Source organism: Geotrypetes seraphini, chromosome 6 (assembly GCF_902459505.1).
Source record: "Geotrypetes seraphini chromosome 6, aGeoSer1.1, whole genome shotgun sequence".
NCBI lineage: Eukaryota > Metazoa > Chordata > Amphibia > Gymnophiona > Dermophiidae > Geotrypetes > Geotrypetes seraphini.
Window position 1 is genome coordinate 131,645,147 of NC_047089.1, and position 17,816 is coordinate 131,662,962.

The window sequence follows — 17,816 nt, forward strand, 5'->3', positions numbered from 1 at the left end:
ATTTGTCGCTCTTTAGCCTGTCTATCTGCCTGAGGACATTCTCTTGGCTTACCTCTAGTTGGACCAGCTTATCATCCTGATCTCCATTTATGATCTCTTCGGGTTCCGGAATGTTGGTTGTGTCTTCCCTCGTGAAGACTGACGTGAAGAACTCATTTAACTTGTCAGCTATCTCTTTTTCCTCTTTTACCACTCCCTTTCTATCTCCATCATCCAAGGGTCCCACTTCCTCCCTTGCTGGTTGCTTCCCCTTAACGTACCTGAAGAATGATTTGAAGTTCGTTGCTTCCCCCGCCAGTCTCTCTTCATATTCTCTTTTTCCTTTCCTAACCACTCGGTGACACTCCCTTTGGTGTTCTTTGTGTGGTCCTTTTTCCATTTTTTGAACGATGCTTTCTTGTCACTTATCGCCTTTTTCACTGCATTTGTTATCCACACTGGGTTTTTTGTTCTATTTTTTTTGCACCCTTTCCTGAACTTGGGGGATGCACAGGTTCTGTGCTTCGTGCACAGTGCCCTTGAGTAGGGTCCAGGCTTTTTCTACGGACTCCATCTTCCTTGTGTTGCCGTTGAGTTTCTTTCCCACCATTTTCCTCATGGCATCATAATTCCCTTTTTTGAAGTTGAATGCCGTCGTTGTGGTTCTTTTCACCTTTGATGATCCAATTTCTAGCCTGCAGTGGATCGTGTTGTGATCGCTGTTTCTTAGTGGGGCTAGTACCGCCACCTCCTTTGCGGGTCCCCCTACTCCGTTGAAGATTAGGTCAAGAGTGGCATCTCCCCGTGTTGGTTCCGTGACCAGCTGTTCCATGAAACAGTCCCTCGTGACCTCCAGGAAATTGGTCTCCCTCGTGCAGTTTGAGTGCCCGATATTCCAGTCTATCCCAGGGTAGTTGAAGTCCCCCATCACCACCACACTTCCGCTTTTGCATACCTGCCTCAGTTCAGCCTCCAGGTCCTGGTCGATTTCTTCCAGTTGTCCAGGTGGGCGATAGTACAGACCCAATTTTATGTCTGCTCCAGTTCCTCCCAGTAGCTTAACCCATAGTGATTCCAAGCCATCTGCCCTTACTGTTGTTTCCATCCTGATTGAGGGTATGGAGTCTTTTATATATAGCGCTATTCCTCCACCTTTTTTGTGTGTCAAGTTTCAAGTTTTATTTCACATTTGATGAATCGCCTATTTCGAAATTCTAGGCGATGTACATAATAATATAATATAGAAACTTTAACCTAATTACAATAAAATCAATTATGACTCACATGAAAGATAGGGAAGGAGGGTAAAGTTACAATGGGGAAGAAGAAAAAAAACAAAAAACCAGGAAAGAACGAAAGGTAGGGTAAAATTTTAAAGCTTTTCTTGCATAAAAATTGATTAAAGGCGTCCTTAAGTTAAGTTATAAATCGAAGGCGTCCCTAAATAAATAAGATTTTAAAAGCTTTTTAAATATTAGGATATCACTTTCTATTCTGATGTAATGGGGAAGGGAATTCCACCATTGTGGACCTGCAACAGGTCTCTCCTGTAGAGTTTGTACCCTGGTATGGCCACATCCCATTTATTGTCATCAGTCCACCACGTTTCTGTGACTCCAATTATGTCTAGGTCCTTCTTGCTGGCTATGACTTCCAGCTCTCCCATTTTGGCCCTTAGGCTCCTAGCATTAGTGTATAGGCAATGTAAATCCCGGTTGTTTGTACTCTCTGCTGGTTTTCCTCGTGGTTTGGCACTCCTGCCGACCCCCTCATGGGTTGCCAGTCCCCGAGCCTCGTCTTGGTCATCCTCCTCCTGCGGTGTGTCTGTTTCGTCCTCAGCCTGTTTCCGGCCACCTGAACCCACAGATAAGCTACAGTAAGGCCTTTATCCAAACCAGCTTGAAGAAAAGCGAGAATATACGTGACCGGAGCCGAAAAAGGATCCACCTGGTCTTGGGCACACCAATGCTGAAAAGACTTCCACGCCTTCATGTAGGCTGACACCACAGACAACGTCTTAGACCTGAGAAGCATATCACCCACCGGATCCAAATATCCTTTCTGTTCTAGGGCAGCATGCTCAAGAGCCATGCCATATGCGCAAAGCGACCTGGATCTTCCATGACCACTGGACCCTAACAGAGAAAATCCAGATAGACGCTCAGGCGCAGACTGCTTCCCACGAACAGCCGCATCAGCTCCACATACCACAGACTTCGAGGCTTATTGGAAGCCACCATAATGACGTGGTCTGGATGAGCCTCAATCCTCCGACACACCAGGCTGATCATGAGCTATGGAGGAAAGACGTACAGAAGAACTCCCAGAGGCCACGGTTGCACTAGAGCATTGAGCACCTCGCTTCCTGACTCGGATCTGCAACTGAAGAATCCCTGTGCCTTTTTGTTTCTTGCCATGGCTATGAGGGTGATGCGGAGCTGCCTCAAGCACCTCACAATGGCTTGGAACGCCACGGATGACAGGATCCACTTGCCCGGCATATTCATTGGGGAAATCCTGAAAACCCGACTGGATTCCAGCTCTCGAGGACCAGAGTTGCTCACCCCTGCACTAGTTCATTGAGCCCCTTGCTTCCTGGCTCGGATCTGTGACTGAAGAAGCCCTGTGCCTTTTTGTTTCTTGCCGTGGCTATGAGGGTGAAGTAGGGATGCCCCAGGCACCTCACAATGGCTTGGAACACCTCAGATGACCGGGTCCACTTGCCCGGATCCAGAGTCTATCAGCTGAGAAGTCTGCTTGAACGTTGTCCACTTCAGCCACATGCACTGCCGTCAGCACCAAGAGATGACGTTCCACCCAAAGAAAAGGCAGGCAGGCTTCCTGAGCCAAGGGAGAGCTTTTGATCCCTCCCTGGCAATTGACATAGGCCAATGCCGTCGCACTGTCTGAGAAGACCCAGACTATCTGCCCTTCTAGAGTCTTCTGCAATGTTCAGGGCCAGACGAATGACCCTGAGTTCCAGACGGTAAATTGTTTGAGACAGAGTTTAACAGCCCTGAAGAGGACGATGATCGCAGTGAGCTCCCCAGCCCCAAAGGCTGGCATCTGTCGTTACCACAATCCAGGAAGCAATGTGCAATGGAACACTCTCGCAGAGCGATTGAGAACGAAGCCACATCTGCAAGGCCTCCTGGTGGTATGCCCAGTGGGAAAGCAAGGTATGCTGAAGAGGACACATTTACGTTCTCACCCACGGGACAACATCGAGTGTGGCCACCATGGATCCCAGAACCTGTAGGTAGTCCCACGCCGCAGGAGCTGACATCTTTAATAGGGCCACACGAGCTTCTGCTTGCGAGCCTCACAAAATGTATTCCAGCGACTGCTAGGCCAGGCATCAGAAGATTCTTCTTGAAGTTTACAATCCAGCCTAAGTTTTCCAACACTTGGAGTACCTGCCCCACCATGTGCTGTCCTTGTACAAAAGAGGGAGCTCTGATTAACCAGTCGTCTAGATAAGGGTAAACCAGCTACCCCATCTTCCACAGATGAGCCGTCACTACTACTATCACCTTGGTGAAGGTCCAGGATGCTGTCGCTAGCCCAAAGGGAAGGACCAAAAACTGGTAATGCTGACCCTGAACATGAAACCACAGAAACCTGTGATGGGCCAGAAAAATGGGAATGTGTAAGTATGCCTCTGTCAAATCCAGGAAGGCCAGAAATTTCCCCAGACCTCTGTCTCCATGCGGAATCGAGGAATCTTGAGAGCCGCATTCACATGCTGAAGATCCAGAATCAGTCTCCAATCTTCTGATCCTTTCTTTGCCTGAACCTGAGAGGTTGCATGGCACCGGTTCTATAGCTCAAATATCCAATAAATGCTGAACAGTAGCCTGGACCTTGCATACCTTGTCCAGGCGCCTAAATGGAGAATCCACAAACCAATCTGACAGAGGTTGGGCAAATTCCAGCTTCTAGCCTGACCAAATAATTTCCAAGACCCACTGGTCTGCTGTAATGTGCATCCAGGCAGGCAGAAACTCAGAGAGCTGACCCCCTATCCTCAAAGGGGCATTCGGCTTCCTGGCATCATCGTGTCTTCCGGGCAGGTCATACAGGACTAGCGGCGGTAGGCTGGGAAGGCCTGTAGCCCGCATACCGACCCCGGGAACTCTGAAGATCTCTGCGACAAGAAAGGAACATATGGCTGTTAGTCACAAAAATTTTGATGGCAGCCACAAAAATTAGAACGCCCAGAACCCCTGGAGGAGATACAGCTGCTTCCAGCTCTGTTCAGTAGCCAGAAGTTCAGTTCCCCTGCCCAGCGACCATGATAAAGCAATTACAAACAATACAAAATACAACCCTAAGACTCATTTATTCACTGAAAAAAAACCAACCACATCATAGAGGAATATCATGACTCAAACTGGCTCCCAATACAAGCAAGAGTACACTTCAAATTCTACTGCCTACTATTCAAAGCTATAAACGGAAACAGCCCAACCTACTGGAACAACCGACTAACTCAATCCACCTCAACCAGACACAGGAGAACCCACTCACTATTTACATACTCGCCAACCAAAAATGTCAAACGAAGAAAGCTATATGACGACCTAATGACACCAGAGCAGCAAAACTAGGCAGACAACTCACCAATCTGCTGTCTTCGATCACAGATTACAAAACCTTCAAAAAAGAAACAAAAACTCTACTCTTCAAAAAATACATAAAACCCATTTAACACGACCAGATCCATCCCAAGCTCCACCTACTACACTTATCAAATCTAAAATGTTCAAATTACCCAACATGTATTACCTAATTTCATGACAATTCTTATGTAATCCACCTATATATCTTGTAACTTCATGACAACTCTTATGTAATCCGCCTTGAACCGCAAGATAATGACGGAATAGAAAATCTCTAATGTAATATAATGTAATGTAATTCACTGCCACAATGCTGGGAATGCTTTCTCAAAGCTGATCTTCGGGCTGCTGGTAAGACTCCCCTGTCTGACTATGCCTCCGCCCTGTGGACCATTGGATGTGCACCAGTTCAAGCGGAGGAACAAAAACACAGCCAACATGCTGCGGGACCCTGCTGAGCCCCCTAAGCGTGCCAAACAGTCTGTGCTCACCCTCCACTTAACGGACGGCGAGCCTACCTCAGGGACAGCCCTGAGCTCCAAGAAATCCTATGCAGACTAGCCAACAGGTACCCAGAAAGGGATCGGCCTGTCAGGTACAGACCAAAGTCTGTGAATTCACAAGCAGGCAGAGCCTCCAAATTGCCTTGAACACAAAAATTCCCGCAAAGGGGACGAACTATGATGAATTAAAACAACAAAAATAAGGAAAGCAGAACACACAGAGCTGCAGCCATGCATGCAGAAGGAAAGACTGCTAGAGGGCGCTATACTGAGCTGTGAAGTTCACTGGAGGCAGAGTGAAAAATCTGAAGTGAAATAACCCTTTTGTCTAGATTGTCTCACCTATTGCACTGGAAATGTGTTTAGAAATGGAACTAAGTTGACAATGGGCATAATCCCTTTACAAGAACCATGCTTGGTGGTATCATTTGGTGTATTTTTCATATTATCTATTCTGGCATGTTAAATGAATTATGTACCACCAAAATATGATTTATAATCTCTCTCTTTCTCAGATTATTCCTAGATTCTCAATACATGGCATCAAATCATGAGCTAAACTAAGGACTAGGTCTAGTTGGTTCATGAATCAGCTGCTCAGTAAAGGAGTTTTTGATTTTTTCTAGGAACTTTACCTCTCTAGCACACCCTGAAGTTATATTTATCCAGTTACTATCAGGTACCGTATTTTTTGCTCCAAAAGACTCACTTATTCCACCCCCAAAAAGGGGGGTGAAAAAGTGGGTGCGTCTTATGGAGCGAATACACCTCTCCCCCCCCTGCCATCTTTTTGTTGTTTTTTTTTAACTGGCATGGTCAGTGCTGGATGGCTGACTTTATCCCTGCAGAGCGGCGCATAAGACAGGAGCGCGCCTGCTGTGCTTCCTGCCTGGTCCCGCTCCACTCCGTGATTGGCTTGCTGTCCATTCTCGCGATTCGCGAGAACAGACGGCAAGCCAATTACGGAGCTAAGCAGGAAGCACAAAGAGCGCTCCTGCCTTATGCGCCGCTCTGCAGGGAGAAAGGCAGCCATCCAGCACCGATCATACCAGTTAAAAAAAGGTACCGGGGGGGCTGCGGTCTTCGGGCTTCCCAGCACCAGATGAACCAACATATAGAGGAGGATAAATCAAGAAAAAAAAAAAAATTCTGAACCAAATTTTATTTTCTTGGTTTTTCCTCCTCTACAGGTGGGTGCATCTTATAGAACAAAAAATACAGTAACTGAAATCATCTATTGTTAACCTCTTCAATTTCTGAATCTGTTTGTTCATTCTGGCCAGGTGGACATTAGTATACTCTTCTTCTTCATACTGGAATTTCTATCCATAGGGATTCCAAGGTATATTGTGTCCTGCAGAATTTTTAGATTAATTTGATTCAAGGCCCTATAACATATAATACTACCCCTTCTACCAATCTGATCTACCTCTCACTGTGATATAAATGTATACCCTGGTATAACAGTCCCTTTGGTTATCTTCTTTCCACTAGTTCTCAGAGATGCCTATCTTGTTATTTCATGCAATACATTTTAACTTTTCCATCTTATTTTTTAAGCTTCTGACATTTGCATACAGACACTTCAGACAATGTATTTATTTCTGTTTACAACTTGCTCAGCAGTTGACAGTGAATTTCTTTTCTGGTCCCACAGCATTGTCCAATTTTAACTTTGTATATTGCCTAGGAATTGTTTAGTACAGGTGGTTAGTAAAAGCATGAACTAGATTAGAACAGAAAGCAATAAACAATCTTAATTTGATTAAAATAATGCAAAAAAAAAAAAGTTTTAAAAAATCTCTATATAGAATTACAATACTTTAAAGGAAGAAATATCTTACAAAATTACAGTACATTAAGAAATATCTCCTAACAAAAACTTGTTAAAAAATAAATGTTTTTAACTTCCTTCTAAAAAGAGGATAAGTCAATTCATTACTGAGGTCAACAGGAAGATCATTCCAAATTGCAGCTGAATGGTAAGAAAAAGAATTATGAAATTGCTTTTTTATAATGAATTCCTTTTACTGAGAGAAACCTTAATAAACCAAGATCATTTGCCCTGAAAGTATAAGTTGGCATACAAAGCTTTAGGCATAGGTCAGGGATCTCAAAGTCCCTCCTTGAAGGCCGCAATCCAGTCGGGTTTTCAGGATTTCCTCAATGAATATGCACTGAAAGCAGTGCATGCACATAGATCTCGTACATATTCATTGGGGAAATCCTGAAAACCCAACTGGATTGCAGCCCTCAAGGAGGGACTTTGAGGCCCCTGGCATAGGTGATGGAGGAGACAAACCATACTTGAATTCAAAAAAGCTTGAGACAAGTACATTGGATCTCTAAGGGAGAGTAAGGGATGGATATCAGATTGCATGGATAGACAGACTAGATAGAAAAATGAAAGCAGATAAAGACCATATGGCCTATGTTTTCTATGTTCTGGTGCCTGACCAAATAAAGATCTGTGGACAAGAGATTGAACATCTACCCTACTATCACATCTATTGTTTATCTGAGGTTCTCCATTAACCGCTACAGTGAATACTGAGCATTTTCTTTTCTATCACCAACATTTCCTGAAAAAGTTACCAGCTTGCATTACTACTAAAAAAAAAACAAAAAACTCTTCTGCTCACAAACTGTCATCAAATTCCCTGCTTCTTTCAGCTTAGAAGATTAGGTTTTTACCTTCGATAATTTTCTGTTAGTCCATGTAGGATTCCATACTCTAGGGCAGTGTTTTTCAACCTTTTTACACCCGTGGACCGGCAGAAATAAAATAATTATTTTGTGGACCGGCAAACTACTAGGACTAAAATTTAAAAACCCAGTTTCCACGAGCTCGGTCACCTCAGTAACTATAGAAAAATAAACAAATATAATGCAAAATATAGACAGCAGATATAAATTCTCAAAACTGACACGTTTTGATCACTAAATTGAAAATAAAATTATTTTTCCTACCTTTGCTGCCTGGTGATTTCATGAGTCTCTGGTTGCGTTTCCTTCTGTTTGTGTATCCTTTCTTTCATTTCTTTCTTTCTGCACTCAGGCCCAAGAATTGTCCCTTTCTATTCCCTCCCTCTTTCCTTCCTATGTCCTTAGTGCCCCCAGTGCCTCCTTCCCATGTCTTTAGTGCCCCCAGTGCCTACTTCCCATGTCCTTAGTGCCCCTTCCTGTCTCTAGTGTTCCCAGTGCCTCCTTCTTATGTCCCTCTCAATGCCTTCCACACTTTGTCCCACCCCCACCCCCGAAGCCAGCCTTCCTGCCTGTCTACCTCTCTCCCTCCCTCCCTGGCCAAAGCCAGCTTGCTTGCTTGCCTACCTCCTTCCTTTCCCCTGATCTTACCACCCTGCCGCTGCTGCTAAAGTCGACAGGAAGTCTTCTTTCCGACATCAATTCTGACGTGGGAGAGGATGTTCTGGGCCATCCAGGCAGCAACTAGCTGGCCAAGAACGTCCTCTCCAACGTTAGAATTGACGTCAGAAAGAAGACTTCCTGCCAGCTTTAGCAGCAACGGCAGGGCGGTAAGAGCAGGGGACCCGGGGAAAGGAAGGAGGGAGTGACAGGAGGTCTGAAAACAACCTATGGTTACCTTAATCTTGCCGGCCTTGCGAAGACCGGCAGAAATTTCCTGCAGACCGGCACCGGTCCGCGGACCAATGGTTGAAGAACAGTGCTCTAGGGCAATGTTCTTCAACTGCCAGTCCACAGAAAATTCCTGCCAGTCCGCGCAGGGCCAGCGAGATTGGTGTGCAAAATTCCTGCCTGTCTGTGCAAGGCCAGCGAGAGACTCAGACAGTAGCTTCCTCCACTCCGCTCCCCTCCCCTCCCAGCATCCCTCAGTACTTGCCTGAAGCAGCGATTCACTTAGGCAGTCTTGGGGCTTTTGCTGAGTCAAGGCCCACCTCTGATGATGCAACGTCCTCTTTCCTCAGATGTGGTGTGACCCATCAAAGGACACAAGGCTGCCTAAGTGAATCGCTGCTGCAGGCAAGTATTGAGAATTGCTGGGATGGGAGTGGAGGGAAGGGGAGGAAGCCACTGTTGGAGGCTAGGAAGCTGCTGGATAAAGGGAGAGCTGCTACTGGACCTGGAGGGAGGGAGGAGAGATGCTGCTAGGAGGGGAGGAGGGAAAGGGAAGGGAACAGAGTTACTGTAGGATAGAGGAGGAGGGAAGGGAGAAGGTGTACTGCTGGACAGGGGAGGAGGAAAAGGAAGGAAACAGCTGGCAGGTAGATTAGAGGAGGGGAAGTGGTCAGGGTGGAATGGAGAGATCAGATGAAGGAAAGGGTAGAGAAAGAGAAATGAGAAAGGAGAGAAATTGATACTGAGAAGAGGGTCAGCAGAGAAATAAGGAGAGAGGGACAAAGATGCTAGATCTGGTGTAGGAGAGATAAAAATGAGAGCAGTGAAGCTGGAATGAATCATGTAAAAAGGAGAGAGGGGGGCGCAGGCTGGATAGAAAGGGAAGAAGGCCATAGAAAGAAGGCAGATACCATATGGAAGAGGGAGTGGGCAGACAGTAGATGGAAGGGGCTGACGCTGGAAGGAAGAGAGTAAAAATAAGATGAAACCAGAAATCATAGATGACAAGTGGTAGAAAAAAATATTTTTATTTTGTGATTAGAATATATCAGATTTGAAATATGATTCTTGCTAAAGCTGGTGTTAAGAGATAACTGGAGACTGCAAAGCCCATGCAGTGCTTCTTTAGCTTCCAGCTGGCTTAGGGTTCTCTCTGACCAGGGGGCAGTTACCCTAGTTGCACTCCCCTAACACTGTTCCTTTCATGTGCGACTGCGGTATTCTGTTAGCATGATATTTCTGTGTAGTATTCTGTAATAATTTGGCTTATTCCGTTTTCTTGATAGTAGAGGGGATATATGTGAAGGGGAGGGGAGACAGGGGTTTTGTTGATCCTTGCTCTGTATTATTTGTATTTATAAAATGACAATTGTACAGAATATTGTTTATTTTTATACTTTAATAAAATACGTTCAATATAAAATCATAACTGAGGCTTGTGCGGATGGGATCAGAAGGTTTGCGGGGACCGAGCTCGCGAGGGCGGAAACGCGGTTTTTTATTTCAATCTTAGTAGCTTGCTGGTTCACAAAATAATTCTTTTATTTCCTCCGGTCCATAGGTGTAAAAAGGTTGAAGAACACTGCTCTAGGGGTTCAATCCCTTCCCACAATCCAGGAGTTGCAGAAATCCAAACACTTTTCTGACCATGTGCTCCTCCTACCTTAGTGAGTGAGTTAGAGCCCCATACAGTTAGTGTCCCAAAGCCAAGCAACCATACAGGAACTAACCCATAACAAATAAGGGAGAACAGGAGAACCTCCCAGGCAGCAAACAATTTATGTTAAGATCAGATCTGCAAAATATAAAAACAAGTAATAAACAGGTAAAATGCAACACAGAAAAACATTGAGTAACAATGCAGAACTACCCTGCTGTGTACAACGAGACCCCACATGAAAAAGCCATCGGCAAGATACATACTTAAGAACAGCGAACTGCCCCCAGGATCTGTTGACTTGCTGGAAGATCCTGAAGCCTGTAAGGAGAATAACCAAGGTAGAAAGAAATGCAGGCGATTCCGAAACAGAGCTTGCGCAAAGAGGGCAAGTTGTACGGAATCCTACAGGGACTAACAGAAAGAAGATTATCAAAGATAAAAACCTAATCTTCCTTTCTGTTACGTCCTTTCCGGATTCCATACTCTAGGTATGTTTCTCAACCTGTGGTACGCGTACCCAGGGGGTATGCAGCCTGGCCGCCGCCAGGGATCTCTCTCTCTCACTGGGAATCCCAGCCAGCCTCCTCCTCCCCCCCCCCCCCCCGCTGAAGCCTCCGCTATTGTGATGCCTTCCTGCCGCAGTCTACTGCACGCCTACTGCACAGCAGACCCAGAGCTCACAAGCTCCTTATCTCCTCCAGCAGAAACTCCATAGCAGGGACTGGCCATGGCTGTGTGCAGAGACCAGCTCACAAGACTTCCCCCCCCCCACCCTCGACGTCAACCAAGAGGCTTTCCCCCAGACGTCAATTCTGACATTGGAAAGAAAGTTCCGGGCTAGCCATGAAGCAATTGGTTGGACAGAGACTCTTTCTCCGATGTCAGAATTGATGTCAGAGGGAAGTTTCATGGGCCAGCCACTGCACGCGGCCATGGCCTGTCCCTGCTATGGAGTTTCTGCTGGGGGAGGGATGGAATGTGTCGGCTCCAGATCAGCTTTGCAGTGAGCATGCCGATGGTGGCAGGGAGGCATCCCAACGGCGGCGACTTCAGCACGGGGTGCGCAGGCATGGATTCCCAGTGAGAGACTTCTGTGCACGGGTTAGCATCGGGCCGGGGGGGTGCAGCAGGCGTGCAGATGGAGGCATTCTGACGACAGCGACTTCAGCAGTAGGGGCAGGCAGGCTTCGGTGCAGGTCGGCTTCAGGGGAATGGAGGAAGGGGGTGGGACAAAGGCGGGGAGGGGGCACAAACTCGGGACACAGAAGGGAGGGGGCATTAACTTGGGACATAGGAGAGAGGGAGGGAATAGAAAGGGACAATTGTTTGGCTGAGTGTGTGAGTGAGAGAGAAAGAGATGCCGCAGGGTTCGGTGCTTGGACCCATGCTCTTCAACATATTTATAAACGACCTAAAAATTGGTATGATGAGCGAAGTGATTAAATTTGCAGACGATACAAAGTTATTCAGAGTAGTGAAGACACAGAAGGATTGTGAAGACCTGCAACGTGACAAACACACTCGAGAAATGGGCTGCGACATGGCAAATGAGGTTTAACGTGGCTAAGTGTAAGGTGATGCATGTCGGTAAAAAAAATCTTATACATAAATACAGGATGTCCGATGTAGTACTCGGAGAGACCCTCCCAGGAAAGAGACTTGGGAGTACTGGTCGACAAGTCAATGAAGCCGTCTGCGCAATACGTGGCAGTGGAGAAAAGGGTGAACAGAATGCTAGGAATGATTAAGAAGGGGATCACAAACAGATCGGAGAAGGTTATCATGCTGCTGTACCGGGCCATAGTACGCCCCCACCTGGAATAGTGCATCCAGTACTGGTTGTCGTACATGAAGAAGAACTCAGTACTACTCGAGATGGTCCATAGAAGAGCAACTAAAATGGAGTTGCCGTACAGTAAGAGATTAGAGAAACTGGGCCTCTTCTCCTTTGAAAAGAGGAGACAGAGGGGACATGATTGAAACATTCAAGATAATGAAGGGAATAGACTTAGTAGATAAAGACAGGTTGTTTACCCTCTCCAAGGTAGAGAGAACGAGAGGGCACTCTAAAGTTAAAAGGGGATAGATTCCATACAAACGTAAGGAAGTTCTTCTTCACTCAGAGAGTGGTAGAAAGCAGGAACGCTCTTCTGGAGGCTGTTATAGGAGAAAACATCCTCCAGGGATTCAAGACAAAGTTAGACAAGTTCCTGCTGAATCAGAACATACGCAGGTAAGGCTAGACTCAGTTAGGGCACTGGTCTTTGACCTAAGGGCCACCACGGGAGCGAACTGCTGGGCACAATGGACTACTGGTCTGACCCAGCAGCGGCAATTCTTACAGTAACATAGTAGATGATGGCAGATAAAGACCCGAATGGTCCATCCAGTCTGCCCAACCTGATTCAATTTAAATTTTGTTCTTATAACATTTTTTCTGTATACAGTGTACTTTGTGTGTTTTTGTGGTTACCATTATATATTAATAAGATTATATTGTGTGTATATGAAAAATGGATGGAAAAAATTGTATTACAATTAGTACAGGGATCTCAAAGTCCCTCCTTGAGGGCCGCAATCCAGTCGGGTTGTCAGGATTTCCCCATGAATATGCATTGTAAGCAGTGCATGCACATAGATCTCTTGAATATTCAAGAAGGTGCAGGTCAACTCAGGCCCAGGGGCCACCACCAGGAAGGCTTCCCTGGACCCTAGCACCTGAAAATAATGTTAGGCTGAGGGAACCGGAAGAGCCAGGAGATCTCTGATTTGCTTCTGAAGTTTGTCTGCGAAGCTCGGAAAGAAACACACGGCCCTGCAGGGTGTCAAAGGCGGCCCAAATATTCTAAGGTCTGCAACAGCAGCAAAAGGCCCTTCTTGAAGTTGCCAATCCAACCCAAGCATTGTAGCAGAGAGAACAGTCTCCACTGCTCGCTCACACTCCTGCTAAGATGGAGCCCAGTTCAGCCAGCTGTCCAAGTAAGGATGGTCCTGGACACCCTGCCTGTGGAGAAAAGCTACTACAGCTACCATCACCTTGGCAAAAGAGTAGGGTGCTGTCACGAGCCCAAAAGGCAGAGCTATGAACTAGAAATGCTGTCGCAGAACATGGAAACGCAGAAACATGCGATGCTCCGGGCAGAATGTAATATGGAGGAGTCTCCATGAGATCCAAGGATGCCAGAAACACCCTGGGAGAGACAGCAGCTATGACTGTGCGCAGTTTCTATTTGGAAAGGAGGAATCAGCAAGAAGCAATTGACTGACTTGAGATCCAGAAGGGGTCTCCAGTCTACCGAGCTTGTCTTTGGCACAATGAAGTATAAGGAATATCTGCCTAAGCCCGATTCATTTTTCAGAACAGGCTCTATCGCTCGGATGTACAAGAGGAGCAGCAGGTAGCACAGACCTTTGACTCCTGCTCCGGCCAACCTGCCAGAGTCCAGAAACAAATCCAGAGGCAGGTAAAGAAGACCATCTTGTGCCCCTCCCGAACAATGTCCAGCACCCATTGATCCAAGGATACGCGAGGCCACTCCTGGTAAAACAGAGAGGAACCCCCACCTGACTTCTGGCATCATTGAGGCCTTTTTTTTTTTTTAGGGGCAGCAGCAGTACAGTATCCAGACGCCTGAAGATATCTTGAATTGGAAGCATGGTAACGGGGACGGTATTCCTTGGAATATCTTTGGGCAGAAGAGACCAAGGATCCCTGATGAAAGCTGCGGGAGGGACGAAACGTACAACAGTCCCCTCCCTAAGTCCAGTCAGAAATACTGGCCAGAAGGTTGCTTAGGCCTTTTCCAAAAAGAAGCTGACCCTTGTAAAGTAATTGGCTGAAAATGGCCTTGAAGGCAGATTCCCCAGTCCAATGATGGATCTAAAGAGTCCGGTGTGCCGACACCTCATAAGCTGAGACCTTACTGAGAACACTGAAAATATAATGAGAATCCTCCACATAATTCACACCATCCATCACCATGTAGGGGCAGGCATCCTCCTCCACAGAGAATACAAAGCACTATCTCAAGAAGTAAGGATGCGCCGCAAAGGAGGCTGCTGCCACAGCCTTGATACCTGATGAAGCCACCTCAAAAAGCCTTTTCAAGATAATGAGCACGCTGTGATCTTGGAGTCATTAAGCAGTACACCCCTCACTGCTAGGGAGAGCCTTGTGATGGATGACCTGCGCCATGGCAGAATCCACCTGTGGCTGCTCAAAATTGCTGAACAGTAGGAGCCAGTGGAGAAAGTGTAGCCATACCCACTCGACACTAAAGCACCAATGTGCATCAACAACCTTAGTTATCCAATTCAACCCACTATGAAGATATTGGGTGTAACATTGGACCAAAACCTGACCATGAAAGACCAGGTAGATTCCTTGATCAGAAAAATCTTTCACACCCTCTGGAAACTTCGGTCCATCAGAGCTTACTTCGATGCCTCATCATTTCGAATTCTGAGTCCCTTATTCTGAGTCAACTCGATTATTGTAACATAGCCTACTTGGCACTCCCCCAGAAGTACATGCGGTGATTGCAACTAGTTCAAAATACAGCGGTTAGACTACTTTGTGGACTGAAGAAGTTTGATCATGTGACACCTTCCTATCGACTTTTACACTGGCTACCGATGGAGGCATGTGTAAAATTCAAGTTTGGTTGTTTTTGCTTCAAGGTACTCTATGGCTTAGCCCCTAAATACATAAGACTTTTTCTCTTTCTCAACCAACAGACACAAGCAAAGCTCACACCTGAACTTCATTTCTCCACCGGTTAGAGGTTGTAAATTTAAAAGTCATCATCAACATCTTCTCGCACATCAAGCAGTATTATGGGGTAAAGACCTTGAACAATTGCTTGTGCCTACTACCTATGGAGAATTTAGGAAACACCTGAAAACACATCTATTCCTGAAATACTTAGGAAACCAACCTATTCAATCTTAGTCCTTAACAACCAAGCGCAAGAACAACCTGTCGCTATCTGTACTTTGTTTATTCACTCAATCTGTAACATTTCTAATCATTGTAAACCGCATAGAACTTCACGGTCCTGCGGTATATAAACTGTTATTATTATTATTTTCTGGAATCCCACTGGCTCGTCACCAGACCAAAAAGCTGCATATGGGATGGAAAAGAGGAGGACAACACATTAGAATGGTCCATGACTGAACACTGAGAGTTCAATTTAAGCCCTTTCAGGGCATCAGCATTAAATGGTGGACAGAGACAGACCTAGAAAGTCTGTGGATAGTGGGGTCCTCACTCAAATCTGGACACTCCAAGGTATCACACTCATAAGTCCCTGTAAGAGTAGCAGCAGTACCAGCATCCAAAAAAAGACACAGTGTCAGGAGACAAGATAGCATAACCATGCGACAACTAACACAATCGAGATCAGTTGTGGCTGGAGGAGAGGGCTCCCGCACAGGGACTTCCGACACAAGAGTGACCAGCCTGGAAGAAGGCGACACATCCACCAGCTGCATCAAATGAGCCGGGTCCAGCTGAGGCACCCACAGCATACCAAAAGAATCCCCAGACTTGGAAAGCAGGCATTTTAACACCAGTATCCTGAACAGAGAGTGAGCAAGACTTTTAGCCCAAAACATAGATCCAGCCTGGCTCCTCAGCCCTGGAGGACCCAGAGGAGGTGAAGCCTGAAGCTCCCGCCTCTCCCCCCAGTGTGCCGCGGAACGTGGTATACAAACGCTGTTCCAGCACCAATTTAGCACAATCCCGACATACAATCAACAGATTAGGGGTTGAGGAGTCAATTCCAATCAATTTGCAACAAAATTGAGGGGTTTTGAAGCAGAAATTGAAAATGACTGATTAAAATCCAAAATGGTCACCACCAGCAAATTCACACCAAAAATGACAAAAATAAAGAAAATCCAAAAATGAAAAATAGTGGTTTGAGGTGGTGGGAGACCTGAATCCTACCCTCAAAAACTCACAAAAATGAGTTTGAGAGTTCTACAGACCATCCCCAAAGCTCCCATAGGAAATAATGGAGGTGTACCTACAGTCTGAAGTGCCTGCCTGCCAGCTTTGTTACACTGCAGCTGAATGGAGGAAAAGGATTCTCTGCCTCAGAAACTGCTCCAAATGACCAAACCTGAAGATCTTCAGACTGACACCAACTGTAACTTCCGCCCCCCACAGAAACTCTCCACGATTGGGAGGGCGGGAAACGCAGCCTGCGCCCTAAAACCCGGAGGGATATTTTACTTAGGACACAAAAAGCATATGCTTAACCCCTGATAGGGTCAGAGGGCAAATGAACTCCCAGGGAAATAAGCCCCAAGTCTGAGAAAGGTGGCACAAGCAGGCTGACTCCACAGATCCACCAAAGTTTCTCTATGAAGCAATAGTCCAGCTCCATGAGACTGTGTCCTTTCCTCCAGCGGAGGACACTGCACAGGGTCTCACGGCACTGAAGCCGCCCCCAAAAAATGAACTTTAAGTGAAAAAAAATAAGAAAAAGTTACAGAGCACATCAAAAGACTTCTGAATGGATTGCATGCAGAAATTGAAACTATAGGGGGTTCTAACCCACTCTCTAAGGTAGAAAGAGCACACGCTCAGAAAAGTGTTTGGATTTCTGCAATTCCCGGATTACAGGAAGAGATTCAACACCTAGGGTATGGAATCCAGAAGGGACGTAACAGAATTTCCTGATATTACTTGATCCCTTATAACTTTATAAATGTTCCTTACTTTTGCAAACATGTCCTTTAAAAACAACAACAAAAAAAGACAGCCTGGTTTTCAATTTATTTTCTTAACATAGATAACCAAAGGAAAAAATGATTGCATGTGAGAGAAAGGAGAGAATGATTACTTACTGGTTTGTGCAACAATGCTTGTATGCTTTCTCAACATTGCTGCTGCAGTCTCTGAGAGAGTCACTATCACTTCAAGGGCCAGCTGTCGTTGCATATTACTGAGTGAAGTGTCTGCACACAACTGCAAAGCAGAAAGAACTCAACAGAATTTCAACACTAATATTTTTGTGAGACTTGCATAAAAGCACTCCAAGTGTGATCTCCTGGTGTACTACATAGATATACCTTAAGACTCAGTTGCAGCGCTGGCTCCAGGTGTGGACGCAAATACTTGGGAACAGTATCAGCAATCTCCACCAGAGATTTCAGGACAGAGTCATCATTCTGGTAACAGGATTCATTTACTGCCTACAGAAGAGCAGAACAAAACATTCTTTTAAACTTAAACAAATGCATATCCACTTTACTTAAATGGAGACAGAACTTTTGAAAGTAGTTTCATGGTAAAGTATTTGCATAAATTTGATTCTGAAGATTACCATCTGAATTGCATCTTTGTCTTAGCCTTTGGAATGCTCTACTCTCTGCAATTTTTTAGAAGTCTCATTTATCAGGTTTAAAAGCCCTTTGAAAGAGTCATTTCTTCTCTTTAGCATACGC

The 17,816-nt window shown here is 45.7% G+C and overlaps 1 protein-coding gene across 1 annotated transcript in view; it reads right to left on the minus strand.

Moving 5' to 3' along the window:
- Nucleotides 1–17,816, minus strand: part of IPO5 (importin 5) — a 387,223-nt gene that overhangs the window by 305,108 nt on the left and 64,299 nt on the right. The window contains exons 7-8 of the mRNA XM_033948411.1: nucleotides 17,442–17,564; nucleotides 17,217–17,337 (exon numbers count right to left, since the gene is read on the minus strand). Coding sequence (XP_033804302.1) covers nucleotides 17,217–17,337; nucleotides 17,442–17,564 — 244 coding nt within the window. The remainder of the gene's footprint in view (nucleotides 1–17,216; nucleotides 17,338–17,441; nucleotides 17,565–17,816) is intronic.